Source organism: Sinocyclocheilus grahami, unplaced genomic scaffold, assembly GCF_001515645.1.
Source record: "Sinocyclocheilus grahami isolate Dianchi unplaced genomic scaffold, SAMN03320097.WGS_v1.1 scaffold682.1, whole genome shotgun sequence".
NCBI lineage: Eukaryota > Metazoa > Chordata > Actinopteri > Cypriniformes > Cyprinidae > Sinocyclocheilus > Sinocyclocheilus grahami.
This window is the reverse complement of record NW_015505861.1, coordinates 961556-982991: the sequence shown is the minus strand read 5'-3', so window position 1 is coordinate 982991 and position 21436 is coordinate 961556. Positions and strand designations below refer to the sequence as shown.

The following is a 21436-nucleotide window of genomic DNA, read 5'->3' as shown; positions in this document are numbered from 1 at the left end:
AGGGCGGCTTTGAGACGTTATTATCTCGAAATGATCTCCCATTTCTTTAATGCAGTATAGCTAATCGTAGTTGTGTGTTTGTAGAACTGCCGGATGTGTTTTCAGTGTGGCACCCGGAGAAGTGAACAATGGCACCACAACAGCCTTTTGTGCCAAAACTGTGGCGATCAACAGGACACCAGTGTCCCCTGCTTATGTCCCAGCGACATAGATCCCGACGTCCACAAAGATCTGCTTTCTTGCCATCAATGCAAAAGGTATATTTCCTTCACAAATCTGTAATCTAGTTCAGTAGCAGTTACATCCAGTCCAAAAAGTCTGTCTGGAACCTAATTTTGGATGCAGTGAAAGGGTGAAACGTCAGCTGCCTCTTTTTCTTTAGGTGGTTCCACCCAGAGTGTGAACAGCCAGGTGAAGGTCACGCACATCCACAGTCCAAAGATGATCACATATGTTCCATCTGTAGAAACGCCGGCTCTGAATCAGATCCTGTGCACACGGATGCAGAAGGAATGCAGGCGGAGATTCAATCACATGTGGATGCTGAAGAAAACGCACAGCCAGTTCCAACAAACAACGATTCTGAGCCTGCCAAAGTTCAAGACGCAGAACCTCATCAGCCTGTCAGCGAGAGGCAGAGTGAAGAGCAGCAAACAGATGAAAAACAAGTGACGGGTAAGACCGAATTCAGTGTCTGAATGCAAAAGCTAACAAAGTTATCGTTGGATTGTTCTTGGAAGAAGTGGGACTTAAGTAGTTTTTGTTACACTCTCAGGAAAAAAATGGTACAAAATCTGTCACCAGGCATTACCCTTTCCCAGGGTACACCTTTGTACCTTATTTAGCCCTAAAGCAATCCAGCTCCTAGATGGCCACTTTCCTGCAGAGTTGAGCTCCAACACACCTGCCTGAAAGTTTCTAGTGATCCTGAAGACCTTGATTTGCTGGTTCAGGTGTTTATTTGGGTCTAGAGTAAAATGTTGCTGGAAGTTGGCCCTCCAGGAGCAGGATTGGACACCCCTGCATATTAGTACCTTAAAGATATGTATTATTACCTAAAGTGTACATATCAGTACCTTTTAAAAGGGTACTGCTCCTATGACAGCTTTTTTCCTGATTGACTGCTTTCTTACCTGTTTTTGCAGCTGCCCAACAAATCTAGTTAGCCTTAGAATGAATCATCTTTGTAAAGGGATTTTATTGGATTGGTTTCTGACATACTGATATTTGTGGTTTTCAAAAGCAATCTTTTAAGTTTTTATTTGATTTTAGTGTCTTATTATCTTGGTTTTGGGTTTGGTGTCTTTACCGTTCATTACTTTCATAGTGGTCCAATAACTTCAGTTCAGCCTGGAGTCTTTGAAACATGAGTATGGAGGCTGCTCTCTGAAGCACCCCAGTCCTTCAGGCCAAAATATTGCTGAAGTGGAAGAGTAGGCCAAAGCATCCCATAGGCCCACATGCCTGTCTTGATTAGTTTGGACTGGTCTTGAGGAAAGGGGTATTTGAAACATGGCCTACTTTGCCTGGGGAAGGCAAAAAGTCTCCGAAAGTGTTGCTTATGTGATGTTTTCTGTTTATGTGCTGTCAAAGATCTGGTGATTCATTAACATAGTTCCTTGTCATCTTTTCCTCACACTTATGCCATTCCAAACCCGTATGACTTTCTGTCTTCCTATTTGTATCAATAGATTTCAATTACAATACATATTTTTAAAGGCCGTTTTCTCAAAATGAGTTTTTTCTCCAACACTGAGCCACAAATCTCCACTTCAGTAACGCTTACTCACACCAAACTTTACATTTTTATTCCTGTCTATATTCTGAAGGTTTTTACAGAGGGATTTGTTCATATATAATTTTCTTGATTATATACAACATTTTATTCCCCCCAAAATTGTGAAAATATATTGTTTTCTGGCTGTTCAAAGTTTTTTCTGAATTATGGAGTGACAAAAAGAGATACCCAGAATTCCCTCTGTAAATTTGAAGGAATTTACAGTTTCAAATTCAGAATTTACAGAATTTGACTCTTATTATGTCAAAAAAATTCAACAAGAATTTTGAAACTGACTTCATCCAGTGTTCAGATTTTTGTACTAGAAATGTATGCAAATTAGCGCATATTTAATTAAATAATGCATCATTTGCATATTTAAGCATAACATTTTAGAAAACTTGTTATACAAAAATTTTTTGCAATTATCAATGCAATCAATCAACTGTGTAAGTAAGGTGATAACTATTAGTTGTTGTTTTTTTACCATATTAACCTGCAGTGTGTCTCACCTTCAAAAAATCTCCGTCCACATGAAAACGCAAAGGCATGCTATGAAGCACAGTCAAGAGCATGCCAAACCAACAGGTGGCGATATAATCTCAACCGTAAAGCCATGTTGGCCAATCAGAAGCCTGAAAAAGTTTCCAGTAGGCGGAGATAACAGCGCATGCTCCGACGTCACAAGCCAAAAAAAATCTTATACAAAAATGTTTTGCAATTATCAATGCAATCAATCAACTGTGTAAGTAAGGTGATAACTATTAGTTTTTTTTTTTACCATATTAACCTGCAGTGTGTCTCACCTTCAAAAAATCTCCGTCCACATGAAAACGCAAACGCATGCTATGAAGCACAGTCAAGAGCATGCCAAACCAACAGGTGGCGATATAATCTCAACCGTAAAGCCATGTTGGCCAATCAGAAGCCTGAAAAAGTTTCCAGTAGGCGGAGATAACAGCGCATGCTCCGACGTCACAAGCCAAAAAAAATCTTCACCCTGGCAGGCGTTTTCAAAAATGTTCGGTTTCAGTGAACTGGTGCTGTGTTTGCATGTGGACGAGCGGCCTAACCGCGTAGAAAAAGCTGCGGTTTTAAAAATAACCGCGTTTGTGTGGACAGGGCCTCAGTGGAATAAACAGACACCTGCTCGTGTCTCATGTGGGCTTAATGGATAGTCACTAATTAGACGCATTCAGTTATATGTTGTATACAAATCTATGCGGTAACATACAGTGTTAAAAAACTGCAGCTGTGGTTTCTGGAACTTTACTGTATACAGTAGCAACATTTAAGGTTTTATGGAATTAACTCAAATTTACAGTAAAAACCTATATTTCATTCACTGATATAATGTTAATAAACCAACCTGTTGAAGTACTAAAATCTCTTTTGTACCTTTATAATACACACCATCAACCATCACAAACACAAATGGTACTGAGAGCCACATGATGAATCAAAGCTCATCACATGTAGCTTTTTCAAAAACTGAGGTAAATACAAATATATAACAGATACACACAGTGTCATACACACAAATCCTAAAGACCACCATGGTAACACATATAACACTAAAATAATGCAATAAACATTAATTTAATGACATACGGTGTAACACAAACCGTAATGTACATAACTGATAAGAAATAAAACACTTAAGAAACCTTTTCTTCAATGAAAAACCATCAAATGTAAAGTGTCACACAGGGAATTCTGGGAATGAGAATCAGAATAACTATAAATCAGAAAAATTTAAGAGAATTCAACTAAAATTACATGAAATGTCCTATTAGATTGGCTAGTTTTCCACCATATATAGTTAGGGAACTTACTGTTAACCAATGAACAGGTTTTTAACCACAACATATTCAAATTACAATCATTTTTTACTGTGTTGGAATGTATTCATGGGGGCAAAAAAATGTATGCATACGGTGTAACACAAACCATAATGTACATAGCTGATAAGAAATAAAACACTAAGAAACCTTTTCTTCAATGAAAAACCATCAAATGTAAAGTGTCACACAGGGAATTCTGGGAATGAGAATCAGAATAACTATAAATCAGAATAATTTAAGAGAATTCAACTAAAATTACATGAAATGTCCTATTAGATTGGCTAGTTTTCCACCATATATAGTTAGGGAACTTACTGTTAACCAATGAACAGGTTTTTAACCACAACATATTCAAATTACAATCATTTTTTACTGTGTTGGAATGTATTCATGGGGGCAAAAAAATGTATGCACTGGTAGTACGGGATCAATTTTCCACCTAAAGTATTGTGGTCATGGAATAATAAGCATGAAACCAAAATTGAAGTAAGCAAGTAAAAATATATTGCACAAAATTTGAAAATTAAAGCAAAGTTTTCAGAATAGTAAACAATGGTCACAGATCGAAAAATAATAAATCAAAAATTGAAAAACGCATTTAAAAAAAATAAGCATGAATCAAAACTTTAAACATATTAGCATACAAAAAAAACAGCATAAGCATACAAAAAACAAAAATATGAGCAGAAAATGTCTTGAGTGCACAAAAAACTGAAAAATATAACCAAGGAAAACATGTTTTTATGTGCAAGGCAGATCATTTGTGTTAATATTTCAGTTTTGTGCAATATGACTTTAAAAATGTTTAAAGTGTTGATTCGTGCTTATAATTTTTTTAAACGTGTTGTTACATTTTTGATTTACGCTTATTATGTTTTGATCAGTGACCATTGTTTGCTTTTCTGAAAACTTTGCTTCATTTTTACATTTTGTGCAATATATTTTTACTTGCTTTTTTCATTTTGGTTTCACTCTTATTATTTTTTTGATCCATGACTGCAATACTTTTGGCGGAAAATTTATCCCATATGGTAGAATTAGATAGATTGATTGTGTCCTTGTATCTTTCAGGGAGCCTGGAGAAGATACTAAAATGCTAGTGTGCGATATGTGCGACAAAGGCTATCACACGTTCTGCTTGCAGCCGGCTATGGACTCTATCCCCATCAACGGCTGGAGGTGTAAGGTAAGGGCGGCTTTGAGACGTTATTATCTCGAAATGATCTCCCATTTCTTTAATGCAGTATAGCTAATCGTAGTTGTGTGTTTGTAGAACTGCCGGATGTGTTTTCAGTGTGGCACCCGGAGAAGTGAACAATGGCACCACAACAGCCTTTTGTGCCAAAACTGTGGCGATCAACAGGACACCAGTGTCCCCTGCTTATGTCCCAGCGACATAGATCCCGACGTCCACAAAGATCTGCTTTCTTGCCATCAATGCAAAAGGTATATTTCCTTCACAAATCTGTAATCTAGTTCAGTAGCAGTTACATCCAGTCCAAAAAGTCTGTCTGGAACCTAATTTTGGATGCAGTGAAAGGGTGAAACGTCAGCTGCCTCTTTTTCTTTAGGTGGTTCCACCCAGAGTGTGAACAGCCAGGTGAAGGTCACGCACATCCACAGTCCAAAGATGATCACATATGTTCCATCTGTAGAAACGCCGGCTCTGAATCAGATCCTGTGCACACGGATGCAGAAGGAATGCAGGCGGAGATTCAATCACATGTGGATGCTGAAGAAAACGCACAGCCAGTTCCAACAAACAACGATTCTGAGCCTGCCAAAGTTCAAGACGCAGAACCTCATCAGCCTGTCAGCGAGAGGCAGAGTGAAGAGCAGCAAACAGATGAAAAACAAGTGACGGGTAAGACCGAATTCAGTGTCTGAATGCAAAAGCTAACAAAGTTATCGTTGGATTGTTCTTGGAAGAAGTGGGACTTAAGTAGTTTTTGTTACACTCTCAGGAAAAAAATGGTACAAAATCTGTCACCAGGCATTACCCTTTCCCAGGGTACACCTTTGTACCTTATTTAGCCCTAAAGCAATCCAGCTCCTAGATGGCCACTTTCCTGCAGAGTTGAGCTCCAACACACCTGCCTGAAAGTTTCTAGTGATCCTGAAGACCTTGATTTGCTGGTTCAGGTGTTTATTTGGGTCTAGAGTAAAATGTTGCTGGAAGTTGGCCCTCCAGGAGCAGGATTGGACACCCCTGCATATTAGTACCTTAAAGATATGTATTATTACCTAAAGTGTACATATCAGTACCTTTTAAAAGGGTACTGCTCCTATGACAGCTTTTTTCCTGATTGACTGCTTTCTTACCTGTTTTTGCAGCTGCCCAACAAATCTAGTTAGCCTTAGAATGAATCATCTTTGTAAAGGGATTTTATTGGATTGGTTTCTGACATACTGATATTTGTGGTTTTCAAAAGCAATCTTTTAAGTTTTTATTTGATTTTAGTGTCTTATTATCTTGGTTTTGGGTTTGGTGTCTTTACCGTTCATTACTTTCATAGTGGTCCAATAACTTCAGTTCAGCCTGGAGTCTTTGAAACATGAGTATGGAGGCTGCTCTCTGAAGCACCCCAGTCCTTCAGGCCAAAATATTGCTGAAGTGGAAGAGTAGGCCAAAGCATCCCATAGGCCCACATGCCTGTCTTGATTAGTTTGGACTGGTCTTGAGGAAAGGGGTATTTGAAACATGGCCTACTTTGCCTGGGGAAGGCAAAAAGTCTCCGAAAGTGTTGCTTATGTGATGTTTTCTGTTTATGTGCTGTCAAAGATCTGGTGATTCATTAACATAGTTCCTTGTCATCTTTTCCTCACACTTATGCCATTCCAAACCCGTATGACTTTCTGTCTTCCGTGGAGCACAATTCAATTTTCCACTTGAAGACTGAAGAACATCTCACTTTGCAGATCTGCAGGAAGTTTGACATTCCTGCCAATCTCCTCCATGTGTAATATACTATCAAAGCATTGCGTTCAACTAGCTTTGGGTGTGTGGTGCATTAATACCCCGCTGTCACTGTACAAATGTTCAGCACGGTGTCAGTAACTGAATTCCCCAAACTTTAGGGGAACAGCTGGCCACTGGCCTTTTACAGCATTGTTCGTCCTGGTGCAAATCTCTAGGTGCAGAGGTGAGAGATGTGGCCTCATCCCACACTGGGTTCATGGTTATTTAGGGTGCCACAGGGCCCTGAACATGTGTGCTTGTGTTACAATGTCTAGTAGTATGATGTTTCATGTAGTATGAAAGCTAAATTAGTAAAGAAATTATTGAACTATTTATTTATTTTCATTACGTGGCAACAGGTGGTGATGTGGATGGCAGCTGGATGGAGGTGATGCCTTTGCCAGCAACTAGCTTTTCAGAAAGATTTCAAGGCTTCTGCTCATTGGTCTTTGACCCTGATTTTAGAGAGGCTTGTTTATGGCACCTCTCACCAGAGATGATGCCCACTTGGTCCAGTGTGGCTGGCCATTCTCTCTAGCTTTACTGTCTCTCTCTCTGTCATTCTCCATTACATTACATTGAATTATGTTACATGTCACGGTCTAACAGTGTTCACCCATCAGAGAAAGACCCCATATGTGTCTGATATTAGCAACTAGCTTTTCAGAAAGATTTCAAGGCTTCTGCTCATTGGTCTTTGACCCTCACATTGATTTTAGAGAGGCTTGTTTATGGCACCTCTCACCAGAGATGATGCCCACTTGGTCCAGTGTGGCTGGCCATTCTCTCTAGCTTTACTGTCTCTCTCTCTGTCATTCTCCATTACATTACATTGAATTATGTTACATGTCACGGTCTAACAGTGTTCACCCATCAGAGAAAGACCCCATATGTGTCTGATATTATTTTGAGAATATGTGCTTATCGGACCATAGGTCTTTTGACGGGACCTTGTACCGGAGGTTACCATGGTGACTTCACATTTTAAATGGGTCTGAGACGCAGCTGGTGATCAGATGTGACTGGAGACCAACAAGTGCAAGCGGTTTATGAAAACACACTCTGTCTTTCACAACTCAAAACATCCTTCTGTCCAAAACTATTTATTGAAATTAAAATAACTCGTTAATCAGTAAAAATCTTAATATTGGGACATCTTTAGGGTTTTTTTTAATTATAAAAAGAAAACATTATGGATGGAATTAATATAAGCAACAATAATTCTGGGGTAAAAATGATTGGTATTATTATTAAATAAAACTAAAACTAAACATTTCTTTTCATTAAAATAAAGCTGAAATAACATATAGATATTAGATGAAAAACGTATAGATAGTTCACCAAAAAAAATAAAATCTGTCATTTATTCAACCCATTTGTTCCAAACATTTCTGTTTAACGTAAAAGACGATATTTTGAAGAATGTTGCGAAGCAAACAGTTGTTGGTCCCCAATAACTTCCATAGTAAGTCAAAAACATACTATGGAAGTCAATGGCTACCAGCAACTGTTTGGTCCCAACATTCATCAAAATATCTGCTTTTGTGTTCTGCAGAAGAAAGAAATTAATGATAATAAGAGTTTTCATTTTTGGGTGAACTATCCCTTTAAACAAACATGTAAACAAACAAACAAACAAATGTTCCCTTGGCAACTATCTGAGGTTTAAGTGGAAGCACTAAAATGACTAACTGAAAATAAATGCTATAATAATTAAATAAACCTATATAGTAATATTTAGTTGGCATATATTCATTTTTTTACTGTCTAAATAAATTCAAAATAAATCACCAAAAAATAAAATCAGTTGGATTAATGCAAGTGAATTTAGGCATCACAACATTATAATGTACAGTATGAAAAATGGATATTCATTTTGAGATTTGCTGAGGATTACATTTAGTGTTTTTCAAGAGTAAATTTAATTGTTGGATGGCATCATACTAAATGTAAAACTAAGGTAAACTAAATGAAAAATAGAGGAAATGAGTATGAGCAATATCTGATAATCTATGATACCAATAAATAAAAATTAAATCTATAACGAAAATGAATATGGTACCAATATATTGTGCATCCTTAATAACATAAACATTGTCTTCAGAAACATTTTTTGTTATGCTGGTTGAAAGTCTCTTCACATCCCGATAACAGTCATTAACTTAAGTGGTCTAAATGTATTTATATGTATTTATATATTCTGTGGAAGGCGTAGGATCAAGAAATGTTCGTCCAATCAAAATGTTCGGTCCGAACTGTACTATAAAGATTTCTCACAGGTGAATGGCTCATGATGTATTGTAGTAATGTTGTCTCTGGTTGTCTGGACTGTGCGCATTCATGCGTTCAGGGGGCGGGGCTTTGGACAGTGATTTGTAGGGAGGGTGGGCTAAAGGCTAAAGATGGCATTTTCCAAGAGGTCCTACTGCACCTTTAAAGTCCCCATGAAATCAAAATTAAAGTATCAATATGTTAGTCTTAAAGTTATCTATAAGGCAGTGTGCTCCAAAACGGTGACAAAATTTGCATTTATAAATATAAGCGTTCAAAGCTTGCAGTTCATGACTTCCGCCAAAACGGAAGTCATGAACGTTGACGTCACATCGTACTTCATCTCATCAAATCTTCTGACCAATTAAATGCACTCTAGAATCAGAAGTGCCGGCCCCCTGCACTATAAATAGACGCTGAAGCTGCTGAGATTGGTCACTTGTTCACAGTGTAGTATTTCCTGTACAGTGAATGGCTCGAAGTGCACAATGTAGATGATAGGGAGCGATTCAGACAGTGTAAATATGCTTTCGATTGGGGCAAATTAGGTCTGGTTTCACTTGTTTCATGCGAACCGCGGCAGCATACAGTCTGATCCGGACTTTGGCTCCGGTCCAGAGACGCAATCGCACGGAGCGGATCATATGTGCGAGTCGGCATATATTAAAAACTTTTACAACTACACAGACTCAGCATGATTATGACCACTATTTTGTTTTACTAAGAGTTTCATATTGAATCTAGGGGGTAATCTATTAGACTGTGGCTGTCAAATGTGGCTTTACCGAGCTCAACGGCTCTGGCCTGAGCAGATATAAACAAAACGCTATTGGCAATTTTAAAAAGGGGGCGGGGCTGCTCGATGTCCCACCCTCTCTTCCTGTTTCAGTTGAAATTACGTCACCAGCATAATGCTGCGTGTTTCAAGGCACTTCAGGGGACCTTTAAGTTAGTCCATTTACATCTTGTCATCGACTATGAGTATGTTTCCTCAGTTATCAATATGTCTGATAATGAATATGGTGTATCCCTACCATCCCTATCCACCATCTTTTTCCTTTTAGTGTCTTCTATTTGCCAGAAGTGACTTCATCTGACATAACAGCCCATAAGTAGCAATTGTCGCTTCTTTCTGTAATTAAAAGTAGTGTTGAATAACCAGAAGTGCAAGTCGTTGTCATCTTCTCTCTATTATAGCAGTCACAGGTTCAGATCAGAATCATAGCATATCTCTGCTCTTCTGATTAGAAAGAAACCTGCCCTCTAATTACCTCAGATGTGCTCAGCTGATGTAAGCCGCACTGGACGATAGTCATTTAGCCTTCTGTGATTTCTGTAATGGCTGGTTATCTGTTCCTACAGGAGATATGAAGTCATTTATCTGATAAGGCCCCTTAAAATCAATGGATTAAAGTGCTTGAGATGGAAATTTGTTGTTCCAGGCATACATTGAACAGAAGAGAGCGACATTATAGACAGTAAGAGGACAATAAAGCATGTTAAGAGTGTAGTCGGAGCGTACAGTGTGTATATAAGACAACACTGGATAAATCGAGATTACTTTCAGTTAGGGCTGCACGATTAATCGAATGCGATTGTTGTGCGCATTTTGTTAGTAAAGCCGGTTCTGTAATCAGCAGGAAATCATCATCACGTGCTTTCAGATGGAGCAGCATTTACTACACAGAGCCGTAGTTCACTGACAAGTTACGCAAAAAAATCACTTATGAAATCAAAGAAATCGTTAGCGATAATGACAGCTGTTTGCATAGCTTCTCAGTGAACTACGGCTCTGTGAAGTAAATGCTGCTCCATCTGAAAGCATGTGAAAATACCACATTTAATAACACGTTTTTACTCCAAACTCATTTCATAACGTCAGTCGAGTGTTTGAAATAAATCCTTCTGTGAGATGATGTGGCTTCTTACACAGAATAAGGCACGCAACATATTTCATATTATTCTAATCAGTGATAAAGGCATTGCATTTTAAATATACTTTATTTTAATGAAAATTATAATAAGAACTCCGATAAACCGTATTTTGTCGTAGTCGTGTGTTTATTAGTCACGTTGAATCAATGAAAGCAGTTGAATCTTCTGTTTATTCAGCTGCAGCGATAGCCATTTTCTGGGTTTCTTCTGCGAGGTGTATTTGGAGTTTCAGCGCGAGAGCGCCCTCTGGCCTTTGGATGGAGATTTACTGCTGATCACAGAACCGTGCGTCACTGAAAGATACGCATGACAATCGCAGCTTCTGTCGAATCGAGATTTCGCTTTATTGTGCAGCCCTACTTTTTCAGTACTGCTCAAAGCCATTGTATTCTCTTGAGCACAATGTTTTCTGAACAACACACCTGCCATATGCGCCTGCGTTCACACTTGCACTTTTCTACCCTGATGTGTTGTTTTTCCAATGCTGTAATTATTTCCACTAATGCTTGGAGCAGTTTGGATTACGTAACACAAGTCAGAACTGTCTACTGACTTTCCCCCCCTCCTCTAGAAATTGTGGCAGACGCTAGAGGTGATTTAGCCAAGCCAGAGTGCAGCGAGACCTCAGACCACAGCGAGGAAACTGAGCAGACTTCAGGTACTTCATCTACTCTCTTTGCCTTCAGTGACACCACATACACGTTTAATGTTATCTAAGATGCTGGTATCTTAAAACCATAACCACAATTCTTGGGTATGTCCGTTTTAAAGGACGTTCAAAAAAGGTGGTTTAGAATAAATTTGTTGAAAAAAATGACATTTTTCCCTGACAGTTTGATGACCATTTCACAACAACAGATGAAGACAAGCAGTTAACTAGTCCATAACCATAGATCTTGAAAAATGAAGTCAGCGTGAAACAGCATTCACATCCCATTTTATTTCTATAATTTAACATAATTAGGACATGAGGATTTTCACCAAGAGAATTCAAATGGACAGGACTCGCTTTTATACATTTGCATGTTACATAGTGGTGTATGTACATATGTCTCTCTCTCTCTCTCTCTCTCTCTCTATATATATATATATATATATGTGCATATATACAATTGATAGAGATATCAATATAGAACTGTATATATATATTTCTGATAAAGATTTCGAAGAACAATAAAGAAATTGTAATTGAAATTGGCTCCTGTATGATATATTGCTTCTGTTTTTCCTCTTTTGGCATTCACTTTTGGATAAATGCATCTCCTAAATGAATAAATGTACATTTAATTCAATGTACATTAAGGTGATTTAATTGTTGTTGCATGTATTTAAATATACAACATTTTATATAATGCTATATAGTCCAATGTGCTTTTACATGCCAACAAAATAAATTTTGTTGAATCTGATTAGCCAAGTTATTCGTCATCAAGATTTTTGGTTGAAATATGAATGTATAAGATCAACATTTCTTTTTCACCATTTTTATTTACCATGTTACCTATACAAGTCCATTTAAAATGGTATTATAGTGTGTAAAATTATTTTTAAAAGGTACAAATAATCAGTTAACTCTCAATCAATATGAGCTCATTAAAGTTGCATTCATTAGAATTTATGATAGAATTAGAATTCTATTGAAAATAGTTTTGGATGTAGTGTAATATTTCAGCTTCCCAAAAGTATTTCTTCAATCCTATTTAAGCAGTAGTAAAATTAGCCCAAGTGGCTAGAATAATTTACTACTTCATGAAATCATATCAATATATTCAGTATTTTTTATGATAATAACATTATGGGCTATTTTTACCCTCTGACATACAATGGAAAATCCCTGTGTTTTTTTTTTTTTTTGTAAATCCTTGGAAAGTCATTTTGAATGTTCTTCTGCTTCTTGCGTTTGCAGTTACATCTCCTCAGGAGACAAAAGGTCCTGAAGATTCAGAGCCGCATGAGCAGAAGCTGGTTTCAGCTCCAGAGACATCCACAGTACAGCAGCTTGTGTCATTCTTTGAAACAGAGGAGCCTCCAGAGACGTCATCTACACTCACGGAAAACATCTCCCAAAATGAGGATGACAGCAAGCCCTGCCTGGAGGAGCAGAAAACAGACCTATCACCCACCAAAGAGCCAACTCCAGCCTGTACCTCCCATGAGGAAGAACCCATGGAGGTTTCCTTTACGGAGGAACCTTCCACAATGGCTCATGGAGTTACTGTAGAGCCTGAGGTTAGTACTGCTAAGACTACGCCAGGAGTTCAGAGCCAGGAGGAAATGGATGTTATGGTGCAGCAGTGCAGCATTATTCCAGAGAGCCGCATGCAGGAAATGGACATCACTATGGATGGTGATGAGCGATTTTTGGCCAAGCTGAGTTCACTGGTGGAGGAGAGGACGTCATTACAGCAGCCTCCATGCAGGCAGCCTGAGGGTTTGCCCTCACATGGGCTTGGGGCATCCCAGCTCCAGCTCCAGCTCCAGGCAGTCTCAGGACAAGCCATCAGCAATGTGCCTTCATCCACCTTCATACCATTCACCCCAAAAATCGGCATGGGAAAGCCGGCTATCTCTAAGAGGAAATTTTCACCTGGAAGACCCAGAGTCAAGCAGGTCAGTCATATACTTTATGATCAGTTGTGTGGTGGTTTACTTAATCCGTCATCTGCAGATTCCTGTTTATTTTTTAGGTTAATTAATAGACATAAGGCTTTGTTCAGACAATTAAATTTTTGGTCATTTTGGCGTATCCATCTTAGTTTTATTCCGTTATTTGTGATCTCAAAAGAAAATAAAAATCACAATTTTGACTTTATTTCTTGTCATTTTGACTGTAGTTAGTAGTTAATATCTCATAATTTGACTTCATATCTCACAGTTGCAACTTTATTTATCGTAATTGGAACTTTAAATCTCAATTTGACATTGTATCTCACAAATGCTTTTTTCCCCTGTGGCTATATATCTCAACATTTTTACTTTATTTCTTGTAGTTACAGCATTATATTGCACAACTGCAACGCTATTTATCGCAATTGTGACTTTATATCTTAATATGACATTGTACCTCATAAATGGGATTTCCCCCCCCCCTTGTAATTGTGACCTTATATTTCACAATTGCAATTGTATTTATTAAAATTGTGACCTTGTTTGTCATAATTACATTATTTCTTGTAATTGCGTTAATGTTATTTCTCATAATTGCAACTTTATATCCCAGAATGACATTGCATTTCACAAGTGCAATTTTTTCCCCCTGTAATTGTGATCATGCAGGCAGCCTTTAACACAATTGTGACTTTATTGCTTATAATTGACTTGTATGTCACAATTGCAAAAAAAAAAATCCTGTAATTTTTACCATATATCTCACAATTGCGACTTTATTTCTGGTAAAACACACAAAAAAAGATAATTCTAGTAATTGCAATATTAATTGCAACATTAATTAGTCATAATTGCGACTTTATCTCAATATGACATTGTATGTCACAATTGCAAAAAAAAAAATCCTGTAATTTTTACCATATATCTCACAATTGCGACTTTATTTCTGGTAAAACACACAAAAAAAGATAATTCTAGTAATTGCAATATTAATTGCAACATGAATTAGTCATAATTGCGACTTTATCTCAATATGACATTGTATGTCACAATTGTGAATTTTTTTCCTGTAATTGTGACCATATATACCACTATTGCGACTTTATTTCTTGTAAGTGTGACTTTATATCCCACAATTGCGGCATTATTTCATGTAGTAGTGACTTTGTTTCACAATTGCACATTTATTTCTTGTAATTGTGACTATTTCTCGTTATAGGTAATTGCATTTTTTAAATAGAATGTAGCAGTTTTATTTTTTGGCAGAAAATGTTTTCCATATGTTTCAGTCTAAACACCGCATGTCTCAGACATGCTCTCTATATGGATAGGCTAAATATTTGTGATTTTGTGAATGTAAAAGTTTGATTTTGTGCAGGAACAACCTTCCATGCGTCAGAAGCTTTATTATAGACAACACATTTGATAAATTGAATTCAAAGGGGATTATTTCAGCATTAGACATCTCACATACATGTCATACTCAGCCATCAGATCATCATTCATGCATCACATCCTGTTTCTGATTGTGTTTTCCTGTTAACCAAACAACCTCTAATTCATAAAGGCTGTGTCCGAAGGCATCTGCCTTGCTGTCCAGTCTGCACAGACAGTTTTATTCAGACCAGCATCCGGGGAAAAATAACGTCATGTCTAATGATCTAGAACTAATGAAGTTTAAAATTCAAGTGAGCTTTAAACAGAACCAAATGAATATCTAATGACTACAATGTCTTTCTTGTTAAAAAGGGTAAAAAATAAATAAATGAATGAATACAGAAAGAAAGAAAAGAAATTACCCCCCAAAGAGCGCATGCATGAGTACATGCATTTGCATATTTGGTTAAAAACTGATGTTAATTTAACTTCAGGCAGCTTTATGTTTTAATTGAGCAAGTCTTAATTCACAGCCATCATCGTGATTTCCGGATGATCGCTAAGTATTAAATACCTTTATAGCCACAAACGGATTAATTCGAGGAATTAGGCGGCTGTAAGAGGCCTGCTCTTTTGCTGGAGTCATGTGATGTCATGCTGACATAATCGCAGGTGTTTGTAAACAAGACTGCGAGTGTTCCTGTTGTCATAGCAACAAATGTAGCACAAGCATTCAGATGCCAGGGCTCTCAGTAACACTTAGAGACCAATTCTCACTATTAACTAACTGCTTATTATCATGCATATAACTAGCATATTGACTGTTTATTAGTACATATAAAGCACATATTAATGTCTTTTTCTGCATGACCATATTTCAGATCCCTTAATCCACCCAATACCTAAACTTAACAACTACCTTACTAACCTAAATTAACAGTTTGAGGCAAAAGGCGTATTTAATAATTAGTTAATAGTGAGAATTGGTCCCCAAACTGAAGTATGACCATCCTCTCTACTGCGGTGAAGGCCTGTTCACAACGAGAGTAAAAAGGAAAATTGAAACGAATTGCAGAATCAAAAATTTATTCCCATGTTTAATGCAAAATACAACTCACTAGTGCGGTCACGATACCAAAACCAAATAGAAATGTCATTTTTTCTAAAGAAAGAAAATGAATATGCTAAAAAAAACTCCTTTTTTTAAATAATTAAGAAATATATTAAATAATATTCTTATTATATGAATTAAATACTACTAAATATAATTAATTTTGCAATGAGTCAAGAGTAATTCAATTAGGATTAAATTATGTAAATTTAAGAATAATTAATACAAGTAAAATCAGTAATAAAGAAAATACAAGAATTACAAGCAATAAAACAAATAAGGAAAGTAACAAACTAGAGTTTTTAAAGAAATCAATACTTTTATTCATTACACATTTATTAAATTGAGAAGGGGAAAAGTGACAGTAAAGACATTTATAAAGTTCAAAAAATATTTATTTCAAATGAATGCTGTTGTTTTGAACTTTGTTCATCTTTGAATCCTGAAATCCGTGTTTTTTTGTTTGTTTGTTTTTACAAAAGTTTTAAGCAGCACAACTGTTTTCAATATTAGTAATAATAAGAGATGTTTTTGAGCAGCTAATCAGCATATTAGAATTATTTCTGATGGATAAATTACATTTTAAAATATATTCAAATAGAGAAGTTATTTTAAATTGTGCAAATATTTTGCAATATTACGGTTTTATTTTATTTTAAGATTTTTGTAACAAAATATATAAACAATGCAACACAATACAACAAAGGCAATATTCCTATATTTTTACTGTATTTTTACAGCCCTGGTGAGCATAGGAGTCTTCTTTTTTTAAAAAAAATGCATAAATCTTACTGACCCCAAACTTTTGAAGCCTTTAAACCTGTTCGGACACAATCATTATTAAAATAAAATCTATTCTGTTTGCTGCATAAACTACACACTTGACCTTTAAATATCGTCTCTTAAGGCACTGATGACATTTTAAAACACGCCTCATCTTCCTCGAGCGGATGATTCTGTTCAGTTTTTTCCATCATTTGCGCATGCAGTCTTTCCCATTATTTAGACTGACAGAAAACATCTCTTTTTGCCCTAGAAACAGTTATGTTATACAGAATACAGTAAAAGGAACATTTTTGTTTGCATGTTTAAGAGCAATATAATCAGATGTATATTTTCAGGAAGCGCTTTGTCTCAGATGTCATTTTTTGAGTTCATTCACAGCTCTAATGTGTCATGTTCTCTGTTAGCCATGTCTGTGTTGTGCATGCATGTATCTGTATGTTTCTTTGCTGGCTGTACTGTTTAAGTTGTTGCATGTTCTCGCCCACATCTCCTCCTCTCTCTCTCTAACCCACCCATCTTCAGGGAGCATGGAGCGCCTTCCACAGACCGAGCTCCCTCTCATGGTCCCTTGACCCGACTGAGGGCTGGGACGGGCCAAAGAGCCGGCAGCCCCACAGCACGGCCGCCTGGATAATCCGTGTGGTAAATACAGCAAAATGTTACACTGCAGCCCTGCAGTGGGTGTTCAGCCGTGTCTACACTGGAAATAGCCAATTTGGCACACCTTCAGCTGATGAACTTGTTTTTTAGTTTTTTTTTTATTGATTTCATTTTTTGTAATTTTTAATTATATTTTTCTAATTTTAATAATTAAAAATATAAATTTAATGATGTAAATTATAAATACCTATAAATGATCAACATTATGCAAATAATTATGTAAATAATATAATAAATATAAATATTTTTGAATGTATTTAAATACAAGTTTTAATGATATTTGTCTAATTTAAATAATTAAGATTATTAGTTTAATTATTTAAATTCTAAATAAATAATTGTATAAATTATCAATATTCTACGAGTAATTGTATAAATAATATATTAAATAAATACAAATACAATGTATATAATTAAAATGTATGTATTTTATGCATTCTAATAATAGTTATGATAATATTAATAATAACAGTTATTTAATATATTAAATATTAAAATAAATATTGATGTATTTTATGTTTTATTATATATATATATATATATATATATATATATTATATAAAGAAATTGTACACATTATCGATAGTATTTATACAAGTCATTATATAAATTAATATATTGAATAAATATTACAATGTGTATATATAACATGATATTATTCTTTTAAATATTTTAATAATTGTTTTATAATTTAAGCAATTTAAATCAAATGTAATTATTTAAATAAAATATATATAAAATAAATATTTTGAAATCAAATTGATCACGTCCAGTGCAGACATTATGTAAGAATTGTAGAAAGCTAGAACTCTTTAACAAACCTTCCCCAGATATCCTCAGGTTTCCAAATAATTACACGCAGCAAAATGTGTTGTTATAAAATGCTAAAATTGTGTTCTCTACAATATGACTGTTCATTTTTCATATTATGATATTCATATATGATAATAATGTAATTTTCAAGCAATAGGAATTATTGGGAATAAATAGTAGTTTTCGAGGGAAGGCAGATGTATGAAATGTAAACCACACCAGACCCTTGACTTTTCATGCAGAGAATCCGAGAGTCGTGGCATGGCATACGCATTGAAAATGTACTCATAACAATGATTATGTTGGACAGCTTTGATTTGGATTTGGACTGAAAAAAAAAATGTATGCTGCATTTTTCATGTCATAAACAAGCGCAGCACATTACGAGTCACTAACATGATCTGTGGCTTCATAATACATCCTAACCATTTTTCCCAGCATGCACAGTGCTTTTCTTTCCATGACCCTGCTTGACTTGGGCTAATGAATGAAAATGAGTTATGAATGTGTTGACGTAGTGAGCCCATGGGTAGGAGCAGATGTGCAGCGTGTTGAAGGGTCAGGGACTGGGCTCGCTGGGCTTCAGGTCCATCTGTTCCTGAGCCGCTGGAGCCGCCTGGATAATCATCTGGGCACGAGGCCAGACCAGGTCCCATCATGTCTTGACAACGAGCATGTTGGATAGCATTTACTACATGTCAAGGGTCACTGAAAAGACAGCATCGACATTAAGATGATGATGGAGAGGAAGCAGGAAAATACTGTATATTAATATGGTGGTAATTCTACGCCTTTATAGGAGCGAGAGTTATATTGAATATTCACAATTTACACTGGGTAGAGAAAAGAATCACCCCCCCTTTAAAATAACCACATCTTCTTGCTTTGCAGCCTGAAATGAAGACACACACAGTTTTTGTTTTATCCAGCTGTATTTACGCAGTGCAACTTATTATATCCAAGTGAAAGATATAACACCAACATGTCAGAAAAAAAATAAAAAAATAAATCACTAAGTTGGAAAAAGGATCACCCCCTTTTGTCAGTATTTTGTTGAACCGCCTTTTGCTTTAATTACAGCCTTTAGTCTGTTGGGATTTGTCTCTACTAACTTTGCACATCTAGACTTTGCAATGTTTCCCCACTCTTCTTTGCAGAGCTGCTCAAGTTCAGTTGGATTTGATGGTGAGTGTTTGTGGACTGCAGTCTTCAAGTCATTCCTCAGATTTTCAGTGGGATTTAAGTCTGGGCTCTGACGAGGCCATGCAAGAACATTCAGCTTTTTCTCCTTCAACCACTGCGTGCTCAGTTTTGCGGTGTACTTTGGGTCATTGTCATGTTTGAAGGTAAACCTTCTTCCCATTGACAACTTTCTGGCAGAGGGCAGCAGATTTTCCTCAAGAATTCGACTGTATTTTGTCCCATCCATTTTTCCTTCGATCCTGACAAGTGCTCCAGTCCCTGCTGCAGAGAAACACCCCAGAACAGGACATCACCACCTCCATGCTTTACTGCAGGAATGCTGTTATTTGGATGCTGAGCTGTATTGGATTTCCTCCAGAAATATCGTTTGGAGTTGAGACCAAATAATTAAATTTTAGTCTCATCTGCCTCAGAATTCTAGAGATGTGTTTTGGCAAAGCTCAGTCGTGACTGCATGTGGCCTTTCTTGAGGAGCGGCTTTTTTCTTGTAACCCTCCCATACAAGCCACATTTGTGGAGAATTTGTGATATTGTTGTCACATGCACACAATGACCACTCTTTGTCATAAACTCCTGCAGCTGCTTCAGAGTTGCTGTAGCTCTCGGTCACCTCTCTGACCAGTTTCCTCCGGCTCTTTCATCCCGTTTGGAGCGACGTCCTGATCCAGGGAGGGTCTGTGTTGTACCAAATACCTTCACTTCTTAATAATAGACTTCACTGTGCTTCTAGGCATTGATAAAGCCTTTGAAATCCCTCTCCTGACTTGTGTCTGTCCACAACTTTATCCCAGAGATCTTCTGACAGTGCCTTGCCACCCATAGTTGATTGTTTGCTTCAGTTGCACTACCAAAGACTGAAATGCTCCAGGAAAGCTCTTTTCATGCTGAGCTGATCAAAATGACCACAGCTGACCACAGTTAAATGTGATTATTTAAAGGGGGATGATTGTTCTATACCCACTGTATTTGCAGTGATTTGCCTGGAGATGAAATTTAAGTTTGTACTTATAATTAAATTAAGATTCATTTTAAAAACATACTAATTGATTACATTTTTTGTATATGTATAATATTTTTAAAACTAATTATCAACCTTAATTAAAATTGAAATTATCATTTTTTTCATATTTTTTAGTTCATTTGATTCAATTAATTTATTCTTGTATGCATTTTATCAATGTTTTTAATTTAAGTAAAAATAACATTTAACTTATATAAAATTATTTAACCTGTGTATATAAACTGAAATGACAAAAATATAGTGTGTGTGTGTGTGTGTGTGTGTGTGTATATATATATAATTTATTTATATAAATAAACAATGAATATCTAAAAAGAAAAGGTTATATATATATATATATATATATATATATATATACAGTGGGTACGGAAAGTATTCAGACCCCCTTAAATTTTTCACCGAATAAATGCAGCCTCGGTGAGCATAATAGATATCTTTCAAAAACATTAAAAAAATTAAAAATCCCCAAAACAACTCCAAAATTTTGGCAAACAGTATTAGTTCTTTAGAGGTCTACTAATAAGTTCTGCTAATCATTCATAACTCCAATATTGTATAAATGTATTCTTCTTCTACAACTAAAAATAATCTATTTATTTATTTTAAATATATTTCATTATTTTTTACATTTTAATTTATAAGTGATTATTTATTACTAAATAGAAATGTGAAATTAAACAATAATTAGAAATATTTTCTGCATATCGGTTATTTGAGAATTAATAAAAAAATTAAAAAAATCTGAACGACAATAGTCATAATCATGTCTCCAAACAAAAAGTATAGATTGATGTCTGTTTTTTTTAGCATGTTGATATGCAGTTGCTAGTAGTTCTTGGTGGTTACTAGGGTGTTACGGTTCCCACCTCCAGGGATATTTCAATCCCTTTATTTAACTCATATTTTTACCTGTTTTTTGTCAACTACAGTTGCAAGTTCTAAAAGTAGAAGATGATGAAACAGAAAAGTCTCTCATGCCTCTCCCTCAATATGCGGCACAGTTTGAGTTATCGTTCTAATCTGTCATACAAACGTGCTGTTTCTGCTGTGTCTGCAGGTGGATTCATGCCTC

General features: G+C 36.1%; 1 protein-coding gene across 1 annotated transcript in view; it reads left to right on the top strand.

Annotated features, from left to right (window-relative positions):
* Positions 1–21436, top strand: part of LOC107559353 (histone-lysine N-methyltransferase 2C-like) — a 104630-nt gene that overhangs the window by 22773 nt on the left and 60421 nt on the right. The window contains exons 5-12 of the mRNA XM_016243137.1: positions 85–257; positions 383–675; positions 776–785; positions 4693–4807; positions 5098–5162; positions 5277–5485; positions 11358–11444; positions 12693–13396. Coding sequence (XP_016098623.1) covers positions 85–257; positions 383–675; positions 776–785; positions 4693–4807; positions 5098–5162; positions 5277–5485; positions 11358–11444; positions 12693–13396 — 1656 coding nt within the window. The remainder of the gene's footprint in view (positions 1–84; positions 258–382; positions 676–775; positions 786–4692; positions 4808–5097; positions 5163–5276; positions 5486–11357; positions 11445–12692; positions 13397–21436) is intronic.